Consider the following 21,790-nt stretch of genomic DNA (forward strand, 5'->3'; position numbering starts at 1 on the left):
CCCCCTATAGTGGTCAACTTTATATCAGTGTGATCAGTATGATTTATTCTATTTTATCGTAAAAAGAACGGTTTTGTTGCAGACATTTTGACCTAACGCAAATTTTAATCTAAATTCCCTGGCCTATGTAGGATTTCTTCATTCGTGATGTGGTCTTTGTATGAAATCGGGCCCTATACTGACCTTCAAACACTCGCCAGTCAACGAAAACTGAAGTGGTTTGGTCATGTCACACGCTCCTCTGGTCTTGCTAAAACAGTCTTACAAGGCACAGTGAGGGGAGGAAGAAGAAGAGGCAGACAAAGGAAGAGATGGGAGGACAACATTCGAGAGTGGACAGGCATGGAGCTGAGAGACACCCTGAGAGCGGCCGAGAGACGCGAGGACTGGAGAAAGGTGGTTGACAAAGCTTCGAAGGCGCCCCAAAGGATTCGGAATCTGAGGGATCGGTGACGGTGATGTAGGATTGTTGCAAGGGCGGGTGGAGACAGTGCTTCAGTCCAATCTGAACCCGTTAAAATCGAACATGGAGTCCCACAGGGATCTGTTTTAGGCCCAGTGCTCTTCACACTGTACATCGCTCCTCTCGCTGAAATTATGAACCGCCATAATATCAGTCATCATTCTTATGCTGATGACACTCAACTCCAGAAGAGTGATACCCCTGAAAAATTGTTGTCGCTCTTGCAAGAAACATCCAACTGCTTCCTGGACATTCAAAACTGGATGACTCGAAATAAGTTACAATTGAACGCGGACAAAACTGAAGCAATGATCATAGGAACTAAACAAAAACTGTCTTCCATCACAATTGACACAATCAAACTTGGCAGTAGGCCTACATCCATCCCTCTTTCCACGTCAGTCAGGAACCTCGGTGTTGTCCTTGACAATACACTGTCCATGCAAAAATTTATCAGTCAGACATGTCAGTCCTGCTACTGTCAACTGCGACGCATCAGTGCCGTCCGGAAATATCTGTCCACTGACGCAACATCTAGACTTGTCGTTTCTCTCATTCTCTCTCGCCTTGACTACTGTAACTCTCTATTGTCTGGTCTGCCTGCTTCATCCATTCAGCCCCTTCAGCGCATACAAAACTCTGCTGCCCGACTCGTTCTCAGAAAGAAAAGATCTGAGCACATCACTCCTCTTTTGCAACATCTCCACTGGCTCCCTATCTCTCACCGAATAAAGTACAAGATCAGCACTCTATGTTATAGATGCATTCACAAAACTGCCCCTTCCTATCTCTGCGGCTGCCTTCACCTCTACACTCCATCTCGCTCACTACGATCGGCCTCGGATCCACTCTGTTTACGCATACCCAGATTCAAACACTCGACTATTGGCCGCCGTTCTTTCTCTGTTTCCGGACCTTGCGATTGGAATGAACTTCCTTTTTCGCTTCGTCAAGTCTCCACACTCAGCTCTTTCAAGTCTGGCCTTAAAACCCACCTCTTCCCAAAATAGCCTCCCTTGCCTGCCCTTCCTTGTCTTTAGTTTCTACAGTATTAGAGTTATGCATGCGTGTGAATGACTGGTGCGAAAGCGCTTTGATTTGTCTCTGCACAAGATCCAGCGCTATATAAATACCATTATTATTATTATTATTATTATTATTCTCTGGGTCCTCCCCAGCACCTACGGGTGACACACCCCGTGACCCTTTCTTTATGCTGCGCATGAACATTCCATGTTGGTGTTGACAACAAGCCTGTGATTGCACAATTTAATTTCCATGTGGAATAATATTGTTTTTTATTTGATTTGATTGATTAATTAGTACTTTGTTATACGAAAAGACTAATGTCATGCTCACAGTTAAAATAGAACAAGTTTTGAAGTAAGATTTTATTCAAGAATGCATGAGACGTGCTTGAAATGTAATTGTGATAAGAAAAGATACGAGAAGAAACGTTATGAATGAATAGTCATCAAAGCAAATCAAGTCTAAGCAATGATATAATCTCATCGACAGAAATTACACAATATGCGTGTGTTTACCGAAAAGCATAATCAGTTCATTGAAAAGCATATGACTTTACTGTTATTTAATTAACTGTGGGGAAATAGGAGATGCTTGGGAACATAGGTATTGATATGAAGTTCAGTGCTGATTAAATTTATTTCTGTGTTTAGATCAAAAGATATGAGGTGAGTCAAGCGGTCAAGGTTGTTGGTGAGGACGCAACTGAGAACGATCATGACTCACATTTAGCTTTATTTGTTATCATTTACAATCAGCTTTTTATTTCCACTGTTCTGCTCTGTGAGAGAGAGAGAGAGAGAGAGAGAGAATCTCGAAAGACGTTTTTGGCCATTTCCATTATTATGAATTTTTGCCGCGCAAAGAGCTGTGTAGAGGAGTGAAATATATGTGAAAGCAACGGGAAATAAATCTCAGTAGAAAACAAACATTTAATGGAGCTATTTGATGGGGATTTTCCAGGCTAAATTTGAACTTTTACAATTGAATACATTCAAGCGCTATCTCCTTGACTGTGGGCTATCATTGGCTGGGAACAGCAAAAAAGCTACCACATGATTGGCCGAGAGGCTGCGAACTGTGTGTCCTTGACCTCTTTTTCAGTTGAAGTGAAATGTTCGATCGAAACTCTTTGGTATGAAAAGCGCGCGTGTTGAGTTATGACTTTCTTTTCTGGTGCATTCCTTTTGAGAAGAAAAGAAATGGCTGGATTATAAGAATAATTGATATTACGTGCATGGGTGGTGTGTACACTTTTTTCTTAGTTTTTTTGTTTTTCATAAAATTATCGCGGAGAGGTGTACGTTTGTCCTGGTTTTTTGTTGTTGTTTTTTGTTTTTTTGTTGTTGGTTTTTTTTCCAAGTGCGTGTGTTTTCTTTTGTTTTTATGGTGCTGCTTGAAATAAGGTAAGGCTTTAGCATGAGATTTGATCACTTTAAATTTTTCGCTGTTTCAGGAATCATAAGGAAAACTAATTTTTCACACATCCCTCATTTCCTGCCCATGTAATGCTATTGGTCCGTGGTTGGAAGCAAGATTTTGGTGGTGTTGGGTTAAACCAGCGGCTGTCTGTTCTTTGGTATCAGTAGTAGATCTAACTAAGTAATACCAGCAGATTTAACAAATGGCAGTTGTCTGTGGGTAACGCCATTAGGTCTGACAAATAGCGTGCACAGCCTTCGCTTCCACACAGTCATTGATATGTTTTGTATGGAGCGAATATCTCGTTGTGTTCGTCGATTGTCACGAAACTTCTTCCTCAACCACGTCCCCTTTCTCAGGGTTTTCTCGCTTTTGTGAGGCGTCTGCTGTGGCCCTTGATTCATACAGCATTTGCCATCAGTACGCATCATCCGGGATCTCTGTCCTTGCTGCTGGGCTGATAGACGGCGAACGGAAATTTTTGGAGGACCATATGATAGATGTATATATTAAGGCTCAGAAAAAAACTTATATATACACATCAGGATGGGCGAGAGTGCTTGTGGACCAAGAGAGAGCAGGGAGTTGTTACGACGTGCTTTTGATTGGTGGGCAGGCGTGTTGTGGACCAATGAGGAGAGAGACTGAGAATGGCTTGCGGCTGCTGCTAACCTTTGACCCGACCTGTGAACTGTGAACTGTCGTACTCGATCGACTGTCAATGGCTGCCGCTAACCTCTGCCCCCTGACCCGTCGTGACCAGAGCTAAGGAGGCTGGAGTAGTTGTATGTCGTAGACCTATCTGTTTATTTTCACTGATCAACTTGATGTGTCCATCCCCCTCTTAATGTATGTATGTGTATATGCTCTTAGCTGAGGCTTGGTAATTGCTGAATGCTGTTTTGTTCTCATGCTATGTATATATACATCTGATCTGATATGATGTGGTGTGGTGTCATGTTTTCATGATTATTTATTTGTTCATTTTGCTGCGGCTGCGACTTTAAGGTACAGTATTCACACACATGATATGATATGATTTGATATAGGATAGGATAGGATATATCATATTATATTTATATATATGCAATGAGAAAGACCAGCTCTCTTGGGAAAATGAGGGTGGTCCTGAAAAGGACCTTGATGTGATGTATGTGCCGGGGTGCTGCTGAACTTAAGCACGCTCTCCTCGGATACGACGGGCCAGCTGGATGTCCTTGGGCATGATGGTCACACGCTTGGCGTGGATGGCACACAGGTTGGTGTCCTCGAACAGACCGACCAGGTAGGCCTCGCTGGCTTCCTGCAGGGCCATGACGGCAGAGCTCTGGAAACGCAGGTCAGTCTTGAAGTCCTGAGCGATCTCACGGACCAGACGCTGGAAGGGCAGCTTGCGGATCAGCAGCTCAGTGCTCTTCTGGTAACGACGGATCTCACGAAGAGCCACTGTACCGGGCCTGTAACGGTGAGGTTTCTTCACACCTCCCGTGGCAGGGGCGCTCTTGCGTGCAGCCTTGGTGGCCAGCTGCTTGCGGGGAGCTTTCCCTCCGGTCGACTTACGGGCTGTCTGCTTGGTACGGGCCATTTTCTTTGTTCGTGTCTTTCAGCGAGAGAGACGGTGAATCCGACTCGCCGCCGCGAGGCCCTTATATACCGGGCAGCGGGGCCAGTGCAAGTCGAGCGGTGGCGGTGGTGAACCAACCAATCGTCGCCAAGCTTACGTCTCTTCATGGCCAATGAAATCTGCCCCACAGGGCAGTACTGGTACTGCTGCGACTGACACAGTAACTGACGACCAAGTCTGTGTGTGTCGGTGTGTGTGTGTGTGTGTGTGTGCGTGTGTGTGTGATTGCACTGACTGACTGACTGACTGACTGACTGAAACCGCACAGACAGATAATTATATCTGACCTAGATATATCTGACCTAGATATCCTGAGGCAATGGTGCTGACGACCAAGTGTGTGTGTGTGTCTGTGTCTGTGTGTTGCGTGTGTGTGCATGTGTGTGTGTGTACATGTGTATACGTATGTGTGTGTGTGTGTGTGTGTGTGTGTGATTGCACTGACTGACACAGTGACGGTACTGACTGAGACACAGAGAGAGTGTGTGTGTTGTGTGTGTGTGTGTGTGTGTGTGATTGCACTGACTGACACAGTGACGGTACTGACTGAGAGAGAGAGAGAGTGTGTGTGTGTGTGGTTACGTGCGTGTGCATGTGTGTGTGTGTGTACATGTGTATACGTATCTGTGTGTGTGTGTGTATGTGATTGCACTGACTGACACAGTGACGGTACTGACTGAGAGAGAGAGTGTGTGTGTTGTGTGTGTGTGTGTGTGGTTACGTGCGTGTGTGTGTGTGTGTGTGTGTACATGTGTATACGTATCTGTGTGTGTGTGTGATTGCACTGACTGACACAGTGACTGTACTGACTGAGAGAGAGAGAGTGTGTGTGTGTGTGTGTGTGTGTGTGTGTGTGTGTGTGTGATTGCACTGACCAACTGACTGACTGACACGGTGACGGTACTGACTGAGAGAGAGAGAGAGAGTGTGTGTGTGTGCGCGCGCGTGCGTGTACATGTGTATACGTGTGTGTGTGTGTGTGTGTGTGTGTGATTGCACTGACCAACTGACTGACTGACAGTGACGGTACTGATTGAGAGCGCGCGCGTGTGTGTGTGACCAAGTGATTGCACTGACTGACTGACTGACTGACTGACCGATCGACTGACTGACACAGTAAAGAGAGAGAGAGAGAGTGTGTGTGTGTGTTCATGTATGCGTGTTCGCGTGTACTGAGATGGTTGTCGGCCGGCGTGTGCAGGCTTGTGTTGCCTTGATCAGGGTCACTGACACCATCTTTGACATGGCAGTGTGTTCTTCAGTGGAAATATCACTGATAGCTATTTGTTATCTGATACTGCTACTACTACTACTAGGGTGGGGGTTGTGGGTTCAGCGGTTGGGTGGTGGTGTGGGGAAGAGCGAATATAATCATGCATGCACACATAGTAATAACTGGTATACGCACATATCTACGTTCAGTGTACGTTTGTTGTGCGTCGTTGTGTTGTTGTAGAAACATTTACTTTTCGTATCCTCTGGTATATGTATGTATATTGAATTATTGGCTGACATTAGAATTAAACAGATCGAGTTCGAGTTCAGTGGTAGATCTGATTTATGTTCGGCTCAGCTCAGCTCAGCTCTTACTATAATTATTTATGACAACTGAGCCAACAAGATAGACCAGTCTCGCTTTGGAAAAGATGGGTGGCCCTGAGAAGGGCCTTTGGACAGCAGGGAAAGCTGTTCCTTCGGAAGGAAGGCAGGTCTACTTGCTGCTGGTGTACTTGGTGACGGCCTTGGTACCCTCGCTGACAGCGTGTTTGGCCAGTTCACCAGGCAGCAGCAGACGCACAGCAGTCTGGATCTCGCGGCTGGTGATGGTGGAACGCTTGTTGTAGTGGGCCAGTCTGGAAGCTTCAGCGGCGATTCTCTCAAAGATATCGTTAACGAAGCTGTTCATGATGGACATGGCTTTGCTGCTGATACCAGTGTCAGGATGCACCTGCTTCAGCACCTTGTAGATGTAGATAGCATAACTTTCCTTCCTCTTCCTCTTGCGCTTCTTGTCTCCGGCACGGACGGCCTTAGCCTTGCCGGCTTTCTTGGCACCTTTGGAGCTGACTTTGGGTGGCATTGTCGCACGTTGAACGAGTGACTGAATGCAGGGCGCGCGGCGCGAGCTGCGAATATCTCGGGCGTCGGGTCGGAAGGCGGCTGTGCCTTACGGCGCGACTGCCATTGGTCGATCGGTGAAGCGAGCGGGCTGTGTACAGGCTTCATGACGGTCTTGAATAAAACGCTGCTGGGGCGCTGCAGGGAGGTCAGTTTGCTACTTGCTATCAACTGAAACTGAAGAAACATGTCTGGACGTGGTAAAGGAGGAAAAGTCAAGGGAAAGAGCAAGTCCCGCTCTTCTCGCGCGGGACTGCAGTTCCCCGTGGGGCGTATCCACCGTCTCCTGCGCAAAGGCAACTATGCTGAGCGTGTGGGTGCTGGAGCCCCTGTGTACCTGGCCGCCGTGCTGGAGTACTTGGCCGCTGAAGTGCTGGAGTTGGCAGGCAACGCCGCCCGTGACAACAAGAAGACGAGAATCATCCCTCGTCACCTTCAGCTGGCCATCCGCAACGACGAGGAGCTGAACAAGCTCCTGTCCGGTGTGACTATCGCTCAGGGTGGTGTGCTGCCCAACATCCAGGCTGTGCTTCTGCCCAAGAAGTCCCAGACCAAGGCCCCCGGCGGCAAAGCCTAAGGGAGCACTCATCACTCACTTTCCACTAAGTGACCCAGGTCCTTTTAAGGACCACCCTTTTTCCCGAGTGGGTTGGCCAATCTCGCTGCCACAAAGTTGTGTTGTGATGCGTCTGGATGTGTCAGATGCTTACTTTGCAACACACTGACACAAAATAATGCATACGTTATATACCGGCACAACACATGTGTGCACACAAATTACACATGATAAATAGATAGACAGAGAAACTGCCTTATAGGCGCTGACCGACTTATCGACTGGTTGCATGTGATACGTGTGGCATCGCTCCTCCCCCCACCCCCTGCACGCACACACCACAGATAAATACCTACCTACCCACCTACATACACACATACATACATACATACATGCGTACATACATACATACATACACATGGTCGATCACACTGCATCATAGTTTCTTTTGTGTTGTCGCTGACATGTCCACAGCTGCCAGTCAGTCTGTGTTGTGTTCTGTGTGTCGAGGAGCTGCTGCTGCTGCTGCTATGTTCTACACATACTGATACACTGGCACACATCTAACATCTGCCAAGCACATGCTGCAACGTGATCAACCAGGCCTTGAGGGGAAAGGGGGTGGAGGGAGAGAAAGGAAGAAGAAAGAGAAAGAGCAGAAACAAACAAGTGGATACATAATTAAATGAATGAATAGATAAGTAAAGAAATGAACTTCAATAGGAAAATAAAGAAAAGAAAAAAGTAAGCAGACAGATAATGAAATAACATAAACTGGAGGAAAAGAAGAAGAAATGAACATAAATAAGAAGACAATAATGATAAAGAATAAATGAACAAATAAGCACATAAATGTGAACAAACATACAGAAGACAGATAATGAAATAATATAAACTGGAGAAAAAGAAGAAGAAATGAACATAAATAAGAAGACAATAATGATAAAGAATAGATCAACAAATAAGCACATAAATGTGAACAAACATACAGAAGACAGATAATGAAATAATATAAACTGGAGGAAAAGAAGAAGAAATGAACATAAGTAAGGAGACAATAATGATAAAGAATAAATGAACAAATAAGCACATAAATGTGAACAAACACATAGAAGACAGATAATGAAATAATATAAACTGGAGGAAAAGAAGAAGAAATGAACATAAATAAGAAGACAATAATGATAAAGAATAAATGAACAAATAAGCACATAAATGTGAACAAACATACAGAAGACAGATAATGAAATAATATAAACTGGAGGAAAAGAAGAAGAAATGAACATAAATAAGAAGACAATAATGATAAAGAATAAATGAACAAATAAGCACATAAATGTGAACAAACATATAGACATGCACACACGCTCAGCCGCTCACAAACACACACACACACACACACACACACACACACACACATACACACACACTCAGTCACCACACACTGACTGACTGACTGACTGACTGCCTAATTGTTTTCCAACGGTGGAGATATAAGCACACTGGCAGTCTTACGTGCATGTGCCGTTGTTTCAGACACACACAGACATGTACAAATATATATTTAGTTGAGAGAGAGAGAGAGAGAGAGAGAGAGAGAGACCGAGTGTGTATATGATTATTATCGCCCTTGGCTATGACCTGTGAACCGAGTCCGCCATTGTGGTTCAGGGGTCAGATAAAACATGGACAGCGAGTGGCTGGCTGGGAGGCCTTTCAACCAATGAAAACAACGTCGTGAGGCTGCTCCGTGTCGTTCTTTGAGAGACGGCAGCTGCGCATAAAAGGCTGAAAAACTCCCCGATTTACATTCTGTTGCAGTACAGTTGTAAAAGGTGAAACATGTCTGGTCGCGGCAAAGGAGGTAAGGGCCTGGGAAAGGGGGGCGCCAAGCGTCACCGCAAAGTTCTTCGTGACAACATCCAGGGTATCACGAAGCCCGCTATCCGTCGTCTGGCACGTCGTGGTGGTGTGAAGCGTATCTCCGGCTTGATCTACGAGGAGACCCGTGGTGTGCTCAAGGTTTTCCTTGAGAACGTTATCCGGGACGCTGTCACTTACACGGAGCATGCCAAGAGGAAGACAGTGACGGCCATGGATGTGGTGTACGCACTGAAGCGTCAGGGTCGCACCCTGTACGGCTTCGGCGGTTAGACAACAGCAACTGCTGTCTGCCCCTCTTCCCAGACCCACTCAATCAAGCCCTTTTTAGGGCTACCAAATTTTCACAAGAGAGCTGGTGTGTCCCATTGTGTGTCATTGTCCAGCCAGTCTGTGTTGCGTGTGTGTGTGTGTGCGGCACAGTAAGCTGTGATGCAGTTGCATCATTGTTGTCACTGACCAGTCCAGCGAGCGAGTGTGTTCGTTAGATACCTAGCAGCTAATATTATCTCGCCTAACCCAAGCTAAGTTAAGTTAAGCTAAGCTAACCACAGCTCAGCTCAGCTCAGCTCAGCTGACATGCTGCGCAGACACACAGACAAGAGAGGGTTTTGAAAAGCTAAAAAAAAATATATATATATATGTATATATATATATAAAAATTAAAAAAAAGACCTAGGAAGAGAAGGGCAAAAACGCGGCGACGGGAGCTGGAGAGGTCAGAGTTGAAAGGTGCACACACATACACACACACACACACACACACACACACAGAGCAGGGAGTTGTTACGACGTGCTTTTGATTGGTGGGTAGGCGTGTTGTGGACCAATGAGGAGAGAGACTGAGAATGGCTTGCGGCTGCTGCTAACCTTTGACCCGACCTGTGAACTGTGAACTGTCGTACTCGATCGACTGTCAATGGCTGCCGCTAACCTCTGCCCCCTGACCCGTCGTGACCAGAGCTAAGGAGGCTGGAGTAGTTGCATGTCGTAGACCTATCTGTTTATTTTCACTGATCAACTTGATGTGTCCATCCCCCTCTTAATGTATGTATGTGTATATGCTCTTAGCTGAGGCTTGGTAATTGCTGAATGCTGTTTTGTTCTCATGCTATGTATATATACATCTGATCTGATATGATGTGGTGTGGTGTCATGTTTTCATGATTATTTATTTGTTCATTTTGCTGCGGCTGCGACTTTAAGGTACAGTATTCACACACATGATATGATATGATTTGATATAGGATAGGATAGGATATATCATATTATATTTATATATATGCAATGAGAAAGACCAGCTCTCTTGGGAAAATGAGGGTGGTCCTGAAAAGGACCTTGATGTGATGTATGTGCCGGGGTGCTGCTGAACTTAAGCACGCTCTCCTCGGATACGACGGGCCAGCTGGATGTCCTTGGGCATGATGGTCACACGCTTGGCGTGGATGGCACACAGGTTGGTGTCCTCGAACAGACCGACCAGGTAGGCCTCGCTGGCTTCCTGCAGGGCCATGACGGCAGAGCTCTGGAAACGCAGGTCAGTCTTGAAGTCCTGAGCGATCTCACGGACCAGACGCTGGAAGGGCAGCTTGCGGATCAGCAGCTCAGTGCTCTTCTGGTAACGACGGATCTCACGAAGAGCCACTGTACCGGGCCTGTAACGGTGAGGTTTCTTCACACCTCCCGTGGCAGGGGCGCTCTTGCGTGCAGCCTTGGTGGCCAGCTGCTTGCGGGGAGCTTTCCCTCCGGTCGACTTACGGGCTGTCTGCTTGGTACGGGCCATTTTCTTTGTTCGTGTCTTTCAGCGAGAGAGACGGTGAATCCGACTCGCCGCCGCGAGGCCCTTATATACCGGGCAGCGGGGCCAGTGCAAGTCGAGCGGTGGCGGTGGTGAACCAACCAATCGTCGCCAAGCTTACGTCTCTTCATGGCCAATGAAATCTGCCCCACAGGGCAGTACTGGTACTGCTGCGACTGACACAGTAACTGACGACCAAGTCTGTGTGTGTCGGTGTGTGTGTGTGTGTGTGTGTGCGTGTGTGTGTGATTGCACTGACTGACTGACTGACTGACTGACTGAAACCGCACAGACAGATAATTATATCTGACCTAGATATATCTGACCTAGATATCCTGAGGCAATGGTGCTGACGACCAAGTGTGTGTGTGTGTCTGTGTCTGTGTGTTGCGTGTGTGTGCATGTGTGTGTGTGTACATGTGTATACGTATGTGTGTGTGTGTGTGTGTGTGTGTGTGATTGCACTGACTGACACAGTGACGGTACTGACTGAGACACAGAGAGAGTGTGTGTGTTGTGTGTGTGTGTGTGTGTGTGTGATTGCACTGACTGACACAGTGACGGTACTGACTGAGAGAGAGAGAGAGTGTGTGTGTGTGTGGTTACGTGCGTGTGCATGTGTGTGTGTGTGTACATGTGTATACGTATCTGTGTGTGTGTGTGTATGTGATTGCACTGACTGACACAGTGACGGTACTGACTGAGAGAGAGAGTGTGTGTGTTGTGTGTGTGTGTGTGTGGTTACGTGCGTGTGTGTGTGTGTGTGTGTGTACATGTGTATACGTATCTGTGTGTGTGTGTGATTGCACTGACTGACACAGTGACTGTACTGACTGAGAGAGAGAGAGTGTGTGTGTGTGTGTGTGTGTGTGTGTGTGTGTGTGTGATTGCACTGACCAACTGACTGACTGACACGGTGACGGTACTGACTGAGAGAGAGAGAGAGAGTGTGTGTGTGTGCGCGCGCGTGCGTGTACATGTGTATACGTGTGTGTGTGTGTGTGTGTGTGTGTGATTGCACTGACCAACTGACTGACTGACAGTGACGGTACTGATTGAGAGCGCGCGCGTGTGTGTGTGACCAAGTGATTGCACTGACTGACTGACTGACTGACTGACCGATCGACTGACTGACACAGTAAAGAGAGAGAGAGAGAGTGTGTGTGTGTGTTCATGTATGCGTGTTCGCGTGTACTGAGATGGTTGTCGGCCGGCGTGTGCAGGCTTGTGTTGCCTTGATCAGGGTCACTGACACCATCTTTGACATGGCAGTGTGTTCTTCAGTGGAAATATCACTGATAGCTATTTGTTATCTGATACTGCTACTACTACTACTAGGGTGGGGGTTGTGGGTTCAGCGGTTGGGTGGTGGTGTGGGGAAGAGCGAATATAATCATGCATGCACACATAGTAATAACTGGTATACGCACATATCTACGTTCAGTGTACGTTTGTTGTGCGTCGTTGTGTTGTTGTAGAAACATTTACTTTTCGTATCCTCTGGTATATGTATGTATATTGAATTATTGGCTGACATTAGAATTAAACAGATCGAGTTCGAGTTCAGTGGTAGATCTGATTTATGTTCGGCTCAGCTCAGCTCAGCTCTTACTATAATTATTTATGACAACTGAGCCAACAAGATAGACCAGTCTCGCTTTGGAAAAGATGGGTGGCCCTGAGAAGGGCCTTTGGACAGCAGGGAAAGCTGTTCCTTCGGAAGGAAGGCAGGTCTACTTGCTGCTGGTGTACTTGGTGACGGCCTTGGTACCCTCGCTGACAGCGTGTTTGGCCAGTTCACCAGGCAGCAGCAGACGCACAGCAGTCTGGATCTCGCGGCTGGTGATGGTGGAACGCTTGTTGTAGTGGGCCAGTCTGGAAGCTTCAGCGGCGATTCTCTCAAAGATATCGTTAACGAAGCTGTTCATGATGGACATGGCTTTGCTGCTGATACCAGTGTCAGGATGCACCTGCTTCAGCACCTTGTAGATGTAGATAGCATAACTTTCCTTCCTCTTCCTCTTGCGCTTCTTGTCTCCGGCACGGACGGCCTTAGCCTTGCCGGCTTTCTTGGCACCTTTGGAGCTGACTTTGGGTGGCATTGTCGCACGTTGAACGAGTGACTGAATGCAGGGCGCGCGGCGCGAGCTGCGAATATCTCGGGCGTCGGGTCGGAAGGCGGCTGTGCCTTACGGCGCGACTGCCATTGGTCGATCGGTGAAGCGAGCGGGCTGTGTACAGGCTTCATGACGGTCTTGAATAAAACGCTGCTGGGGCGCTGCAGGGAGGTCAGTTTGCTACTTGCTATCAACTGAAACTGAAGAAACATGTCTGGACGTGGTAAAGGAGGAAAAGTCAAGGGAAAGAGCAAGTCCCGCTCTTCTCGCGCGGGACTGCAGTTCCCCGTGGGGCGTATCCACCGTCTCCTGCGCAAAGGCAACTATGCTGAGCGTGTGGGTGCTGGAGCCCCTGTGTACCTGGCCGCCGTGCTGGAGTACTTGGCCGCTGAAGTGCTGGAGTTGGCAGGCAACGCCGCCCGTGACAACAAGAAGACGAGAATCATCCCTCGTCACCTTCAGCTGGCCATCCGCAACGACGAGGAGCTGAACAAGCTCCTGTCCGGTGTGACTATCGCTCAGGGTGGTGTGCTGCCCAACATCCAGGCTGTGCTTCTGCCCAAGAAGTCCCAGACCAAGGCCCCCGGCGGCAAAGCCTAAGGGAGCACTCATCACTCACTTTCCACTAAGTGACCCAGGTCCTTTTAAGGACCACCCTTTTTCCCGAGTGGGTTGGCCAATCTCGCTGCCACAAAGTTGTGTTGTGATGCGTCTGGATGTGTCAGATGCTTACTTTGCAACACACTGACACAAAATAATGCATACGTTATATACCGGCACAACACATGTGTGCACACAAATTACACATGATAAATAGATAGACAGAGAAACTGCCTTATAGGCGCTGACCGACTTATCGACTGGTTGCATGTGATACGTGTGGCATCGCTCCTCCCCCCACCCCCTGCACGCACACACCACAGATAAATACCTACCTACCCACCTACATACACACATACATACATACATACATGCGTACATACATACATACATACACATGGTCGATCACACTGCATCATAGTTTCTTTTGTGTTGTCGCTGACATGTCCACAGCTGCCAGTCAGTCTGTGTTGTGTTCTGTGTGTCGAGGAGCTGCTGCTGCTGCTGCTATGTTCTACACATACTGATACACTGGCACACATCTAACATCTGCCAAGCACATGCTGCAACGTGATCAACCAGGCCTTGAGGGGAAAGGGGGTGGAGGGAGAGAAAGGAAGAAGAAAGAGAAAGAGCAGAAACAAACAAGTGGATACATAATTAAATGAATGAATAGATAAGTAAAGAAATGAACTTCAATAGGAAAATAAAGAAAAGAAAAAAGTAAGCAGACAGATAATGAAATAACATAAACTGGAGGAAAAGAAGAAGAAATGAACATAAATAAGAAGACAATAATGATAAAGAATAAATGAACAAATAAGCACATAAATGTGAACAAACATACAGAAGACAGATAATGAAATAATATAAACTGGAGAAAAAGAAGAAGAAATGAACATAAATAAGAAGACAATAATGATAAAGAATAGATCAACAAATAAGCACATAAATGTGAACAAACATACAGAAGACAGATAATGAAATAATATAAACTGGAGGAAAAGAAGAAGAAATGAACATAAGTAAGGAGACAATAATGATAAAGAATAAATGAACAAATAAGCACATAAATGTGAACAAACACATAGAAGACAGATAATGAAATAATATAAACTGGAGGAAAAGAAGAAGAAATGAACATAAATAAGAAGACAATAATGATAAAGAATAAATGAACAAATAAGCACATAAATGTGAACAAACATACAGAAGACAGATAATGAAATAATATAAACTGGAGGAAAAGAAGAAGAAATGAACATAAATAAGAAGACAATAATGATAAAGAATAAATGAACAAATAAGCACATAAATGTGAACAAACATATAGACATGCACACACGCTCAGCCGCTCACAAACACACACACACACACACACACACACACACACACACATACACACACACTCAGTCACCACACACTGACTGACTGACTGACTGACTGCCTAATTGTTTTCCAACGGTGGAGATATAAGCACACTGGCAGTCTTACGTGCATGTGCCGTTGTTTCAGACACACACAGACATGTACAAATATATATTTAGTTGAGAGAGAGAGAGAGAGAGAGAGAGAGAGAGACCGAGTGTGTATATGATTATTATCGCCCTTGGCTATGACCTGTGAACCGAGTCCGCCATTGTGGTTCAGGGGTCAGATAAAACATGGACAGCGAGTGGCTGGCTGGGAGGCCTTTCAACCAATGAAAACAACGTCGTGAGGCTGCTCCGTGTCGTTCTTTGAGAGACGGCAGCTGCGCATAAAAGGCTGAAAAACTCCCCGATTTACATTCTGTTGCAGTACAGTTGTAAAAGGTGAAACATGTCTGGTCGCGGCAAAGGAGGTAAGGGCCTGGGAAAGGGGGGCGCCAAGCGTCACCGCAAAGTTCTTCGTGACAACATCCAGGGTATCACGAAGCCCGCTATCCGTCGTCTGGCACGTCGTGGTGGTGTGAAGCGTATCTCCGGCTTGATCTACGAGGAGACCCGTGGTGTGCTCAAGGTTTTCCTTGAGAACGTTATCCGGGACGCTGTCACTTACACGGAGCATGCCAAGAGGAAGACAGTGACGGCCATGGATGTGGTGTACGCACTGAAGCGTCAGGGTCGCACCCTGTACGGCTTCGGCGGTTAGACAACAGCAACTGCTGTCTGCCCCTCTTCCCAGACCCACTCAATCAAGCCCTTTTTAGGGCTACCAAATTTTCACAAGAGAGCTGGTGTGTCCCATTGTGTGTCATTGTCCAGCCAGTCTGTGTTGCGTGTGTGTGTGTGTGCGGCACAGTAAGCTGTGATGCAGTTGCATCATTGTTGTCACTGACCAGTCCAGCGAGCGAGTGTGTTCGTTAGATACCTAGCAGCTAATATTATCTCGCCTAACCCAAGCTAAGTTAAGTTAAGCTAAGCTAACCACAGCTCAGCTCAGCTCAGCTCAGCTGACATGCTGCGCAGACACACAGACAAGAGAGGGTTTTGAAAAGCTAAAAAAAAATATATATATATATGTATATATATATATAAAAATTAAAAAAAAGACCTAGGAAGAGAAGGGCAAAAACGCGGCGACGGGAGCTGGAGAGGTCAGAGTTGAAAGGTGCACACACATACACACACACACACACACACACACACACAGAGCAGGGAGTTGTTACGACGTGCTTTTGATTGGTGGGTAGGCGTGTTGTGGACCAATGAGGAGAGAGACTGAGAATGGCTTGCGGCTGCTGCTAACCTTTGACCCGACCTGTGAACTGTGAACTGTCGTACTCGATCGACTGTCAATGGCTGCCGCTAACCTCTGCCCCCTGACCCGTCGTGACCAGAGCTAAGGAGGCTGGAGTAGTTGCATGTCGTAGACCTATCTGTTTATTTTCACTGATCAACTTGATGTGTCCATCCCCCTCTTAATGTATGTATGTGTATATGCTCTTAGCTGAGGCTTGGTAATTGCTGAATGCTGTTTTGTTCTCATGCTATGTATATATACATCTGATCTGATATGATGTGGTGTGGTGTCATGTTTTCATGATTATTTATTTGTTCATTTTGCTGCGGCTGCGACTTTAAGGTACAGTATTCACACACATGATATGATATGATTTGATATAGGATAGGATAGGATATATCATATTATATTTATATATATGCAATGAGAAAGACCAGCTCTCTTGGGAAAATGAGGGTGGTCCTGAAAAGGACCTTGATGTGATGTATGTGCCGGGGTGCTGCTGAACTTAAGCACGCTCTCCTCGGATACGACGGGCCAGCTGGATGTCCTTGGGCATGATGGTCACACGCTTGGCGTGGATGGCACACAGGTTGGTGTCCTCGAACAGACCGACCAGGTAGGCCTCGCTGGCTTCCTGCAGGGCCATGACGGCAGAGCTCTGGAAACGCAGGTCAGTCTTGAAGTCCTGAGCGATCTCACGGACCAGACGCTGGAAGGGCAGCTTGCGGATCAGCAGCTCAGTGCTCTTCTGGTAACGACGGATCTCACGAAGAGCCACTGTACCGGGCCTGTAACGGTGAGGTTTCTTCACACCTCCCGTGGCAGGGGCGCTCTTGCGTGCAGCCTTGGTGGCCAGCTGCTTGCGGGGAGCTTTCCCTCCGGTCGACTTACGGGCTGTCTGCTTGGTACGGGCCATTTTCTTTGTTCGTGTCTTTCAGCGAGAGAGACGGTGAATCCGACTCGCCGCCGCGAGGCCCTTATATACCGGGCAGCGGGGCCAGTGCAAGTCGAGCGGTGGCGGTGGTGAACCAACCAATCGTCGCCAAGCTTACGTCTCTTCATGGCCAATGAAATCTGCCCCACAGGGCAGTACTGGTACTGCTGCGACTGACACAGTAACTGACGACCAAGTCTGTGTGTGTCGGTGTGTGTGTGTGTGTGTGTGTGCGTGTGTGTGTGATTGCACTGACTGACTGACTGACTGACTGACTGAAACCGCACAGACAGATAATTATATCTGACCTAGATATATCTGACCTAGATATCCTGAGGCAATGGTGCTGACGACCAAGTGTGTGTGTGTGTCTGTGTCTGTGTGTTGCGTGTGTGTGCATGTGTGTGTGTGTACATGTGTATACGTATGTGTGTGTGTGTGTGTGTGTGTGTGTGATTGCACTGACTGACACAGTGACGGTACTGACTGAGACACAGAGAGAGTGTGTGTGTTGTGTGTGTGTGTGTGTGTGTGTGATTGCACTGACTGACACAGTGACGGTACTGACTGAGAGAGAGAGAGAGTGTGTGTGTGTGTGGTTACGTGCGTGTGCATGTGTGTGTGTGTGTACATGTGTATACGTATCTGTGTGTGTGTGTATGTGATTGCACTGACTGACACAGTGACGGTACTGACTGAGAGAGAGAGTGTGTGTGTTGTGTGTGTGTGTGTGTGGTTACGTGCGTGTGTGTGTGTGTGTGTGTGTACATGTGTATACGTATCTGTGTGTGTGTGTGATTGCACTGACTGACACAGTGACTGTACTGACTGAGAGAGAGAGAGTGTGTGTGTGTGTGTGTGTGTGTGTGTGTGTGTGTGTGATTGCACTGACCAACTGACTGACTGACACGGTGACGGTACTGACTGAGAGAGAGAGAGAGAGTGTGTGTGTGTGCGCGCGCGTGCGTGTACATGTGTATACGTGTGTGTGTGTGTGTGTGTGTGTGTGTGTGATTGCACTGACCAACTGACTGACTGACAGTGACGGTACTGATTGAGAGCGCGCGCGTGTGTGTGTGACCAAGTGATTGCACTGACTGACTGACTGACTGACTGACCGATCGACTGACTGACACAGTAAAGAGAGAGAGAGAGAGTGTGTGTGTGTGTTCATGTATGCGTGTTCGCGTGTACTGAGATGGTTGTCGGCCGGCGTGTGCAGGCTTGTGTTGCCTTGATCAGGGTCACTGACACCATCTTTGACATGGCAGTGTGTTCTTCAGTGGAAATATCACTGATAGCTATTTGTTATCTGATACTGCTACTACTACTACTAGGGTGGGGGTTGTGGGTTCAGCGGTTGGGTGGTGGTGTGGGGAAGAGCGAATATAATCATGCATGCACACATAGTAATAACTGGTATACGCACATATCTACGTTCAGTGTACGTTTGTTGTGCGTCGTTGTGTTGTTGTAGAAACATTTACTTTTCGTATCCTCTGGTATATGTATGTATATTGAATTATTGGCTGACATTAGAATTAAACAGATCGAGTTCGAGTTCAGTGGTAGATCTGATTTATGTTCGGCTCAGCTCAGCTCAGCTCTTACTATAATTATTTATGACAACTGAGCCAACAAGATAGACCAGTCTCGCTTTGGAAAAGATGGGTGGCCCTGAGAAGGGCCTTTGGACAGCAGGGAAAGCTGTTCCTTCGGAAGGAAGGCAGGTCTACTTGCTGCTGGTGTACTTGGTGACGGCCTTGGTACCCTCGCTGACAGCGTGTTTGGCCAGTTCACCAGGCAGCAGCAGACGCACAGCAGTCTGGATCTCGCGGCTGGTGATGGTGGAACGCTTGTTGTAGTGGGCCAGTCTGGAAGCTTCAGCGGCGATTCTCTCAAAGATATCGTTAACGAAGCTGTTCATGATGGACATGGCTTTGCTGCTGATACCAGTGTCAGGATGCACCTGCTTCAGCACCTTGTAGATGTAGATAGCATAACTTTCCTTCCTCTTCCTCTTGCGCTTCTTGTCTCCGGCACGGACGGCCTTAGCCTTGCCGGCTTTCTTGGCACCTTTGGAGCTGACTTTGGGTGGCATTGTCGCACGTTGAACGAGTGACTGAATGCAGGGCGCGCGGCGCGAGCTGCGAATATCTCGGGCGTCGGGTCGGAAGGCGGCTGTGCCTTACGGCGCGACTGCCATTGGTCGATCGGTGAAGCGAGCGGGCTGTGTACAGGCTTCATGACGGTCTTGAATAAAACGCTGCTGGGGCGCTGCAGGGAGGTCAGTTTGCTACTTGCTATCAACTGAAACTGAAGAAACATGTCTGGACGTGGTAAAGGAGGAAAAGTCAAGGGAAAGAGCAAGTCCCGCTCTTCTCGCGCGGGACTGCAGTTCCCCGTGGGGCGTATCCACCGTCTCCTGCGCAAAGGCAACTATGCTGAGCGTGTGGGTGCTGGAGCCCCTGTGTACCTGGCCGCCGTGCTGGAGTACTTGGCCGCTGAAGTGCTGGAGTTGGCAGGCAACGCCGCCCGTGACAACAAGAAGACGAGAATCATCCCTCGTCACCTTCAGCTGGCCATCCGCAACGACGAGGAGCTGAACAAGCTCCTGTCCGGTGTGACTATCGCTCAGGGTGGTGTGCTGCCCAACATCCAGGCTGTGCTTCTGCCCAAGAAGTCCCAGACCAAGGCCCCCGGCGGCAAAGCCTAAGGGAGCACTCATCACTCACTTTCCACTAAGTGACCCAGGTCCTTTTAAGGACCACCCTTTTTCCCGAGTGGGTTGGCCAATCTCGCTGCCACAAAGTTGTGTTGTGATGCGTCTGGATGTGTCAGATGCTTACTTTGCAACACACTGACACAAAATAATGCATACGTTATATACCGGCACAACACATGTGTGCACACAAATTACACATGATAAATAGATAGACAGAGAAACTGCCTTATAGGCGCTGACCGACTTATCGACTGGTTGCATGTGATACGTGTGGCATCGCTCCTCCCCCCACCCCCTGCACGCACACACCACAGATAAATACCTACCTACCCACCTACATACACACATACATACATACATACATGCGTACATACATACATACATACACATGGTCGATCACACTGCATCATAGTTTCTTTTGTGTTGTCGCTGACATGTCCACAGCTGCCAGTCAGTCTGTGTTGTGTTCTGTGTGTCGAGGAGCTGCTGCTGCTGCTGCTATGTTCTACACATACTGATACACTGGCACACATCTAACATCTGCCAAGCACATGCTGCAACGTGATCAACCAGGCCTTGAGGGGAAAGGGGGTGGAGGGAGAGAAAGGAAGAAGAAAGAGAAAGAGCAGAAACAAACAAGTGGATACATAATTAAATGAATGAATAGATAAGTAAAGAAATGAACTTCAATAGGAAAATAAAGAAAAGAAAAAAGTAAGCAGACAGATAATGAAATAACATAAACTGGAGGAAAAGAAGAAGAAATGAACATAAATAAGAAGACAATAATGATAAAGAATAAATGAACAAATAAGCACATAAATGTGAACAAACATACAGAAGACAGATAATGAAATAATATAAACTGGAGAAAAAGAAGAAGAAATGAACATAAATAAGAAGACAATAATGATAAAGAATAGATCAACAAATAAGCACATAAATGTGAACAAACATACAGAAGACAGATAATGAAATAATATAAACTGGAGGAAAAGAAGAAGAAATGAACATAAGTAAGGAGACAATAATGATAAAGAATAAATGAACAAATAAGCACATAAATGTGAACAAACACATAGAAGACAGATAATGAAATAATATAAACTGGAGGAAAAGAAGAAGAAATGAACATAAATAAGAAGACAATAATGATAAAGAATAAATGAACAAATAAGCACATAAATGTGAACAAACATACAGAAGACAGATAATGAAATAATATAAACTGGAGGAAAAGAAGAAGAAATGAACATAAATAAGAAGACAATAATGATAAAGAATAAATGAACAAATAAGCACATAAATGTGAACAAACATATAGACATGCACACACGCTCAGCCGCTCACAAACACACACACACACACACACACACACACACACATACACACACACTCAGTCACCACACACTGACTGACTGACTGACTGACTGCCTAATTGTTTTCCAACGGTGGAGATATAAGCACACTGGCAGTCTTACGTGCATGTGCCGTTGTTTCAGACACACACAGACATGTACAAATATATATTTAGTTGAGAGAGAGAGAGAGAGAGAGAGAGAGAGAGAGAGAGAGAGAGAGAGACCGAGTGTGTATATGATTATTATCGCCCTTGGCTATGACCTGTGAACCGAGTCCGCCATTGTGGTTCAGGGGTCAGATAAAACATGGACAGCGAGTGGCTGGCTGGGAGGCCTTTCAACCAATGAAAACAACGTCGTGAGGCTGCTCCGTGTCGTTCTTTGAGAGACGGCAGCTGCGCATAAAAGGCTGAAAAACTCCCCGATTTACATTCTGTT

The 21,790-nt window shown here is 46.8% G+C and overlaps 11 protein-coding genes and 1 pseudogene across 11 annotated transcripts; 5 read left to right on the plus strand and 7 right to left on the minus strand.

Annotated features, from left to right (window-relative positions):
• Nucleotides 1-4,027: 4,027 nt before the first annotated feature.
• On the minus strand, nt 4,028-4,698 carry LOC143287966 (histone H3). The gene has a single exon (XM_076596215.1). The coding sequence runs from the start codon at nt 4,494-4,496 to the stop codon at nt 4,086-4,088; it is 411 nt and encodes a 136-aa protein (XP_076452330.1). The 5' UTR covers nt 4,497-4,698; the 3' UTR covers nt 4,028-4,085.
• A 1,539-nt stretch (nt 4,699-6,237) lies between these two features.
• Nucleotides 6,238-6,645, minus strand: LOC143287967 (histone H2B, gonadal). Its single transcript, XM_076596216.1, has one exon. The coding sequence runs from the start codon at nt 6,613-6,615 to the stop codon at nt 6,247-6,249; it is 369 nt and encodes a 122-aa protein (XP_076452331.1). The 5' UTR covers nt 6,616-6,645; the 3' UTR covers nt 6,238-6,246.
• Nucleotides 6,646-6,837: 192 nt separating this feature from the next.
• LOC143287968 (histone H2A) lies at nt 6,838-7,394 on the plus strand. The gene has a single exon (XM_076596217.1). It carries the CDS (start codon nt 6,841-6,843, stop codon nt 7,228-7,230), a length of 390 nt encoding a protein of 129 aa, XP_076452332.1. The 5' UTR covers nt 6,838-6,840; the 3' UTR covers nt 7,231-7,394.
• A 1,657-nt stretch (nt 7,395-9,051) lies between these two features.
• Nucleotides 9,052-9,562, plus strand: LOC143287969 (histone H4). The gene has a single exon (XM_076596219.1). The coding sequence runs from the start codon at nt 9,052-9,054 to the stop codon at nt 9,361-9,363; it is 312 nt and encodes a 103-aa protein (XP_076452334.1). The 3' UTR covers nt 9,364-9,562.
• An 842-nt stretch (nt 9,563-10,404) lies between these two features.
• LOC143287970 (histone H3) lies at nt 10,405-11,075 on the minus strand. Its single transcript, XM_076596220.1, has one exon. It carries the CDS (start codon nt 10,871-10,873, stop codon nt 10,463-10,465), a length of 411 nt encoding a protein of 136 aa, XP_076452335.1. The 5' UTR covers nt 10,874-11,075; the 3' UTR covers nt 10,405-10,462.
• A 1,537-nt stretch (nt 11,076-12,612) lies between these two features.
• On the minus strand, nt 12,613-13,020 carry LOC143287971 (histone H2B, gonadal). The gene has a single exon (XM_076596221.1). The coding sequence runs from the start codon at nt 12,988-12,990 to the stop codon at nt 12,622-12,624; it is 369 nt and encodes a 122-aa protein (XP_076452336.1). The 5' UTR covers nt 12,991-13,020; the 3' UTR covers nt 12,613-12,621.
• A 192-nt stretch (nt 13,021-13,212) lies between these two features.
• On the plus strand, nt 13,213-13,769 carry LOC143287972 (histone H2A). The gene has a single exon (XM_076596223.1). It carries the CDS (start codon nt 13,216-13,218, stop codon nt 13,603-13,605), a length of 390 nt encoding a protein of 129 aa, XP_076452338.1. The 5' UTR covers nt 13,213-13,215; the 3' UTR covers nt 13,606-13,769.
• A 1,657-nt stretch (nt 13,770-15,426) lies between these two features.
• LOC143287973 (histone H4) lies at nt 15,427-15,937 on the plus strand. The gene has a single exon (XM_076596224.1). It carries the CDS (start codon nt 15,427-15,429, stop codon nt 15,736-15,738), a length of 312 nt encoding a protein of 103 aa, XP_076452339.1. The 3' UTR covers nt 15,739-15,937.
• An 842-nt stretch (nt 15,938-16,779) lies between these two features.
• LOC143287974 (histone H3) lies at nt 16,780-17,450 on the minus strand. The gene has a single exon (XM_076596225.1). The coding sequence runs from the start codon at nt 17,246-17,248 to the stop codon at nt 16,838-16,840; it is 411 nt and encodes a 136-aa protein (XP_076452340.1). The 5' UTR covers nt 17,249-17,450; the 3' UTR covers nt 16,780-16,837.
• A 1,539-nt stretch (nt 17,451-18,989) lies between these two features.
• On the minus strand, nt 18,990-19,397 carry LOC143287975 (histone H2B, gonadal). The gene has a single exon (XM_076596226.1). The coding sequence runs from the start codon at nt 19,365-19,367 to the stop codon at nt 18,999-19,001; it is 369 nt and encodes a 122-aa protein (XP_076452341.1). The 5' UTR covers nt 19,368-19,397; the 3' UTR covers nt 18,990-18,998.
• A 192-nt stretch (nt 19,398-19,589) lies between these two features.
• Nucleotides 19,590-20,228, plus strand: LOC143287977 (histone H2A). The gene has a single exon (XM_076596227.1). It carries the CDS (start codon nt 19,593-19,595, stop codon nt 19,980-19,982), a length of 390 nt encoding a protein of 129 aa, XP_076452342.1. The 5' UTR covers nt 19,590-19,592; the 3' UTR covers nt 19,983-20,228.
• LOC143288241 (histone H2B, gonadal pseudogene) overlaps nt 20,027-21,790 on the minus strand; it is a 2,114-nt pseudogene continuing 350 nt past the window's right edge.

Source organism: Babylonia areolata, chromosome 12 (assembly GCF_041734735.1).
Source record: "Babylonia areolata isolate BAREFJ2019XMU chromosome 12, ASM4173473v1, whole genome shotgun sequence".
Lineage (NCBI taxonomy): Eukaryota > Metazoa > Mollusca > Gastropoda > Neogastropoda > Buccinidae > Babylonia > Babylonia areolata.

Excerpts from the sequence above, each read along its gene's own strand:
- LOC143287966 (XM_076596215.1), bottom strand. The coding sequence starts at position 4,496 with ATGGCCCGTACCAAGCAGACAGCCCGTAAGTCGACCGGAGGGAAAGCT.
- LOC143287967 (XM_076596216.1), bottom strand. The coding sequence starts at position 6,615 with ATGCCACCCAAAGTCAGCTCCAAAGGTGCCAAGAAAGCCGGCAAGGCT.
- LOC143287968 (XM_076596217.1), top strand. The coding sequence starts at position 6,841 with ATGTCTGGACGTGGTAAAGGAGGAAAAGTCAAGGGAAAGAGCAAGTCC.
- LOC143287969 (XM_076596219.1), top strand. The coding sequence starts at position 9,052 with ATGTCTGGTCGCGGCAAAGGAGGTAAGGGCCTGGGAAAGGGGGGCGCC.
- LOC143287970 (XM_076596220.1), bottom strand. The coding sequence starts at position 10,873 with ATGGCCCGTACCAAGCAGACAGCCCGTAAGTCGACCGGAGGGAAAGCT.
- LOC143287971 (XM_076596221.1), bottom strand. The coding sequence starts at position 12,990 with ATGCCACCCAAAGTCAGCTCCAAAGGTGCCAAGAAAGCCGGCAAGGCT.
- LOC143287972 (XM_076596223.1), top strand. The coding sequence starts at position 13,216 with ATGTCTGGACGTGGTAAAGGAGGAAAAGTCAAGGGAAAGAGCAAGTCC.
- LOC143287973 (XM_076596224.1), top strand. The coding sequence starts at position 15,427 with ATGTCTGGTCGCGGCAAAGGAGGTAAGGGCCTGGGAAAGGGGGGCGCC.
- LOC143287974 (XM_076596225.1), bottom strand. The coding sequence starts at position 17,248 with ATGGCCCGTACCAAGCAGACAGCCCGTAAGTCGACCGGAGGGAAAGCT.
- LOC143287975 (XM_076596226.1), bottom strand. The coding sequence starts at position 19,367 with ATGCCACCCAAAGTCAGCTCCAAAGGTGCCAAGAAAGCCGGCAAGGCT.
- LOC143287977 (XM_076596227.1), top strand. The coding sequence starts at position 19,593 with ATGTCTGGACGTGGTAAAGGAGGAAAAGTCAAGGGAAAGAGCAAGTCC.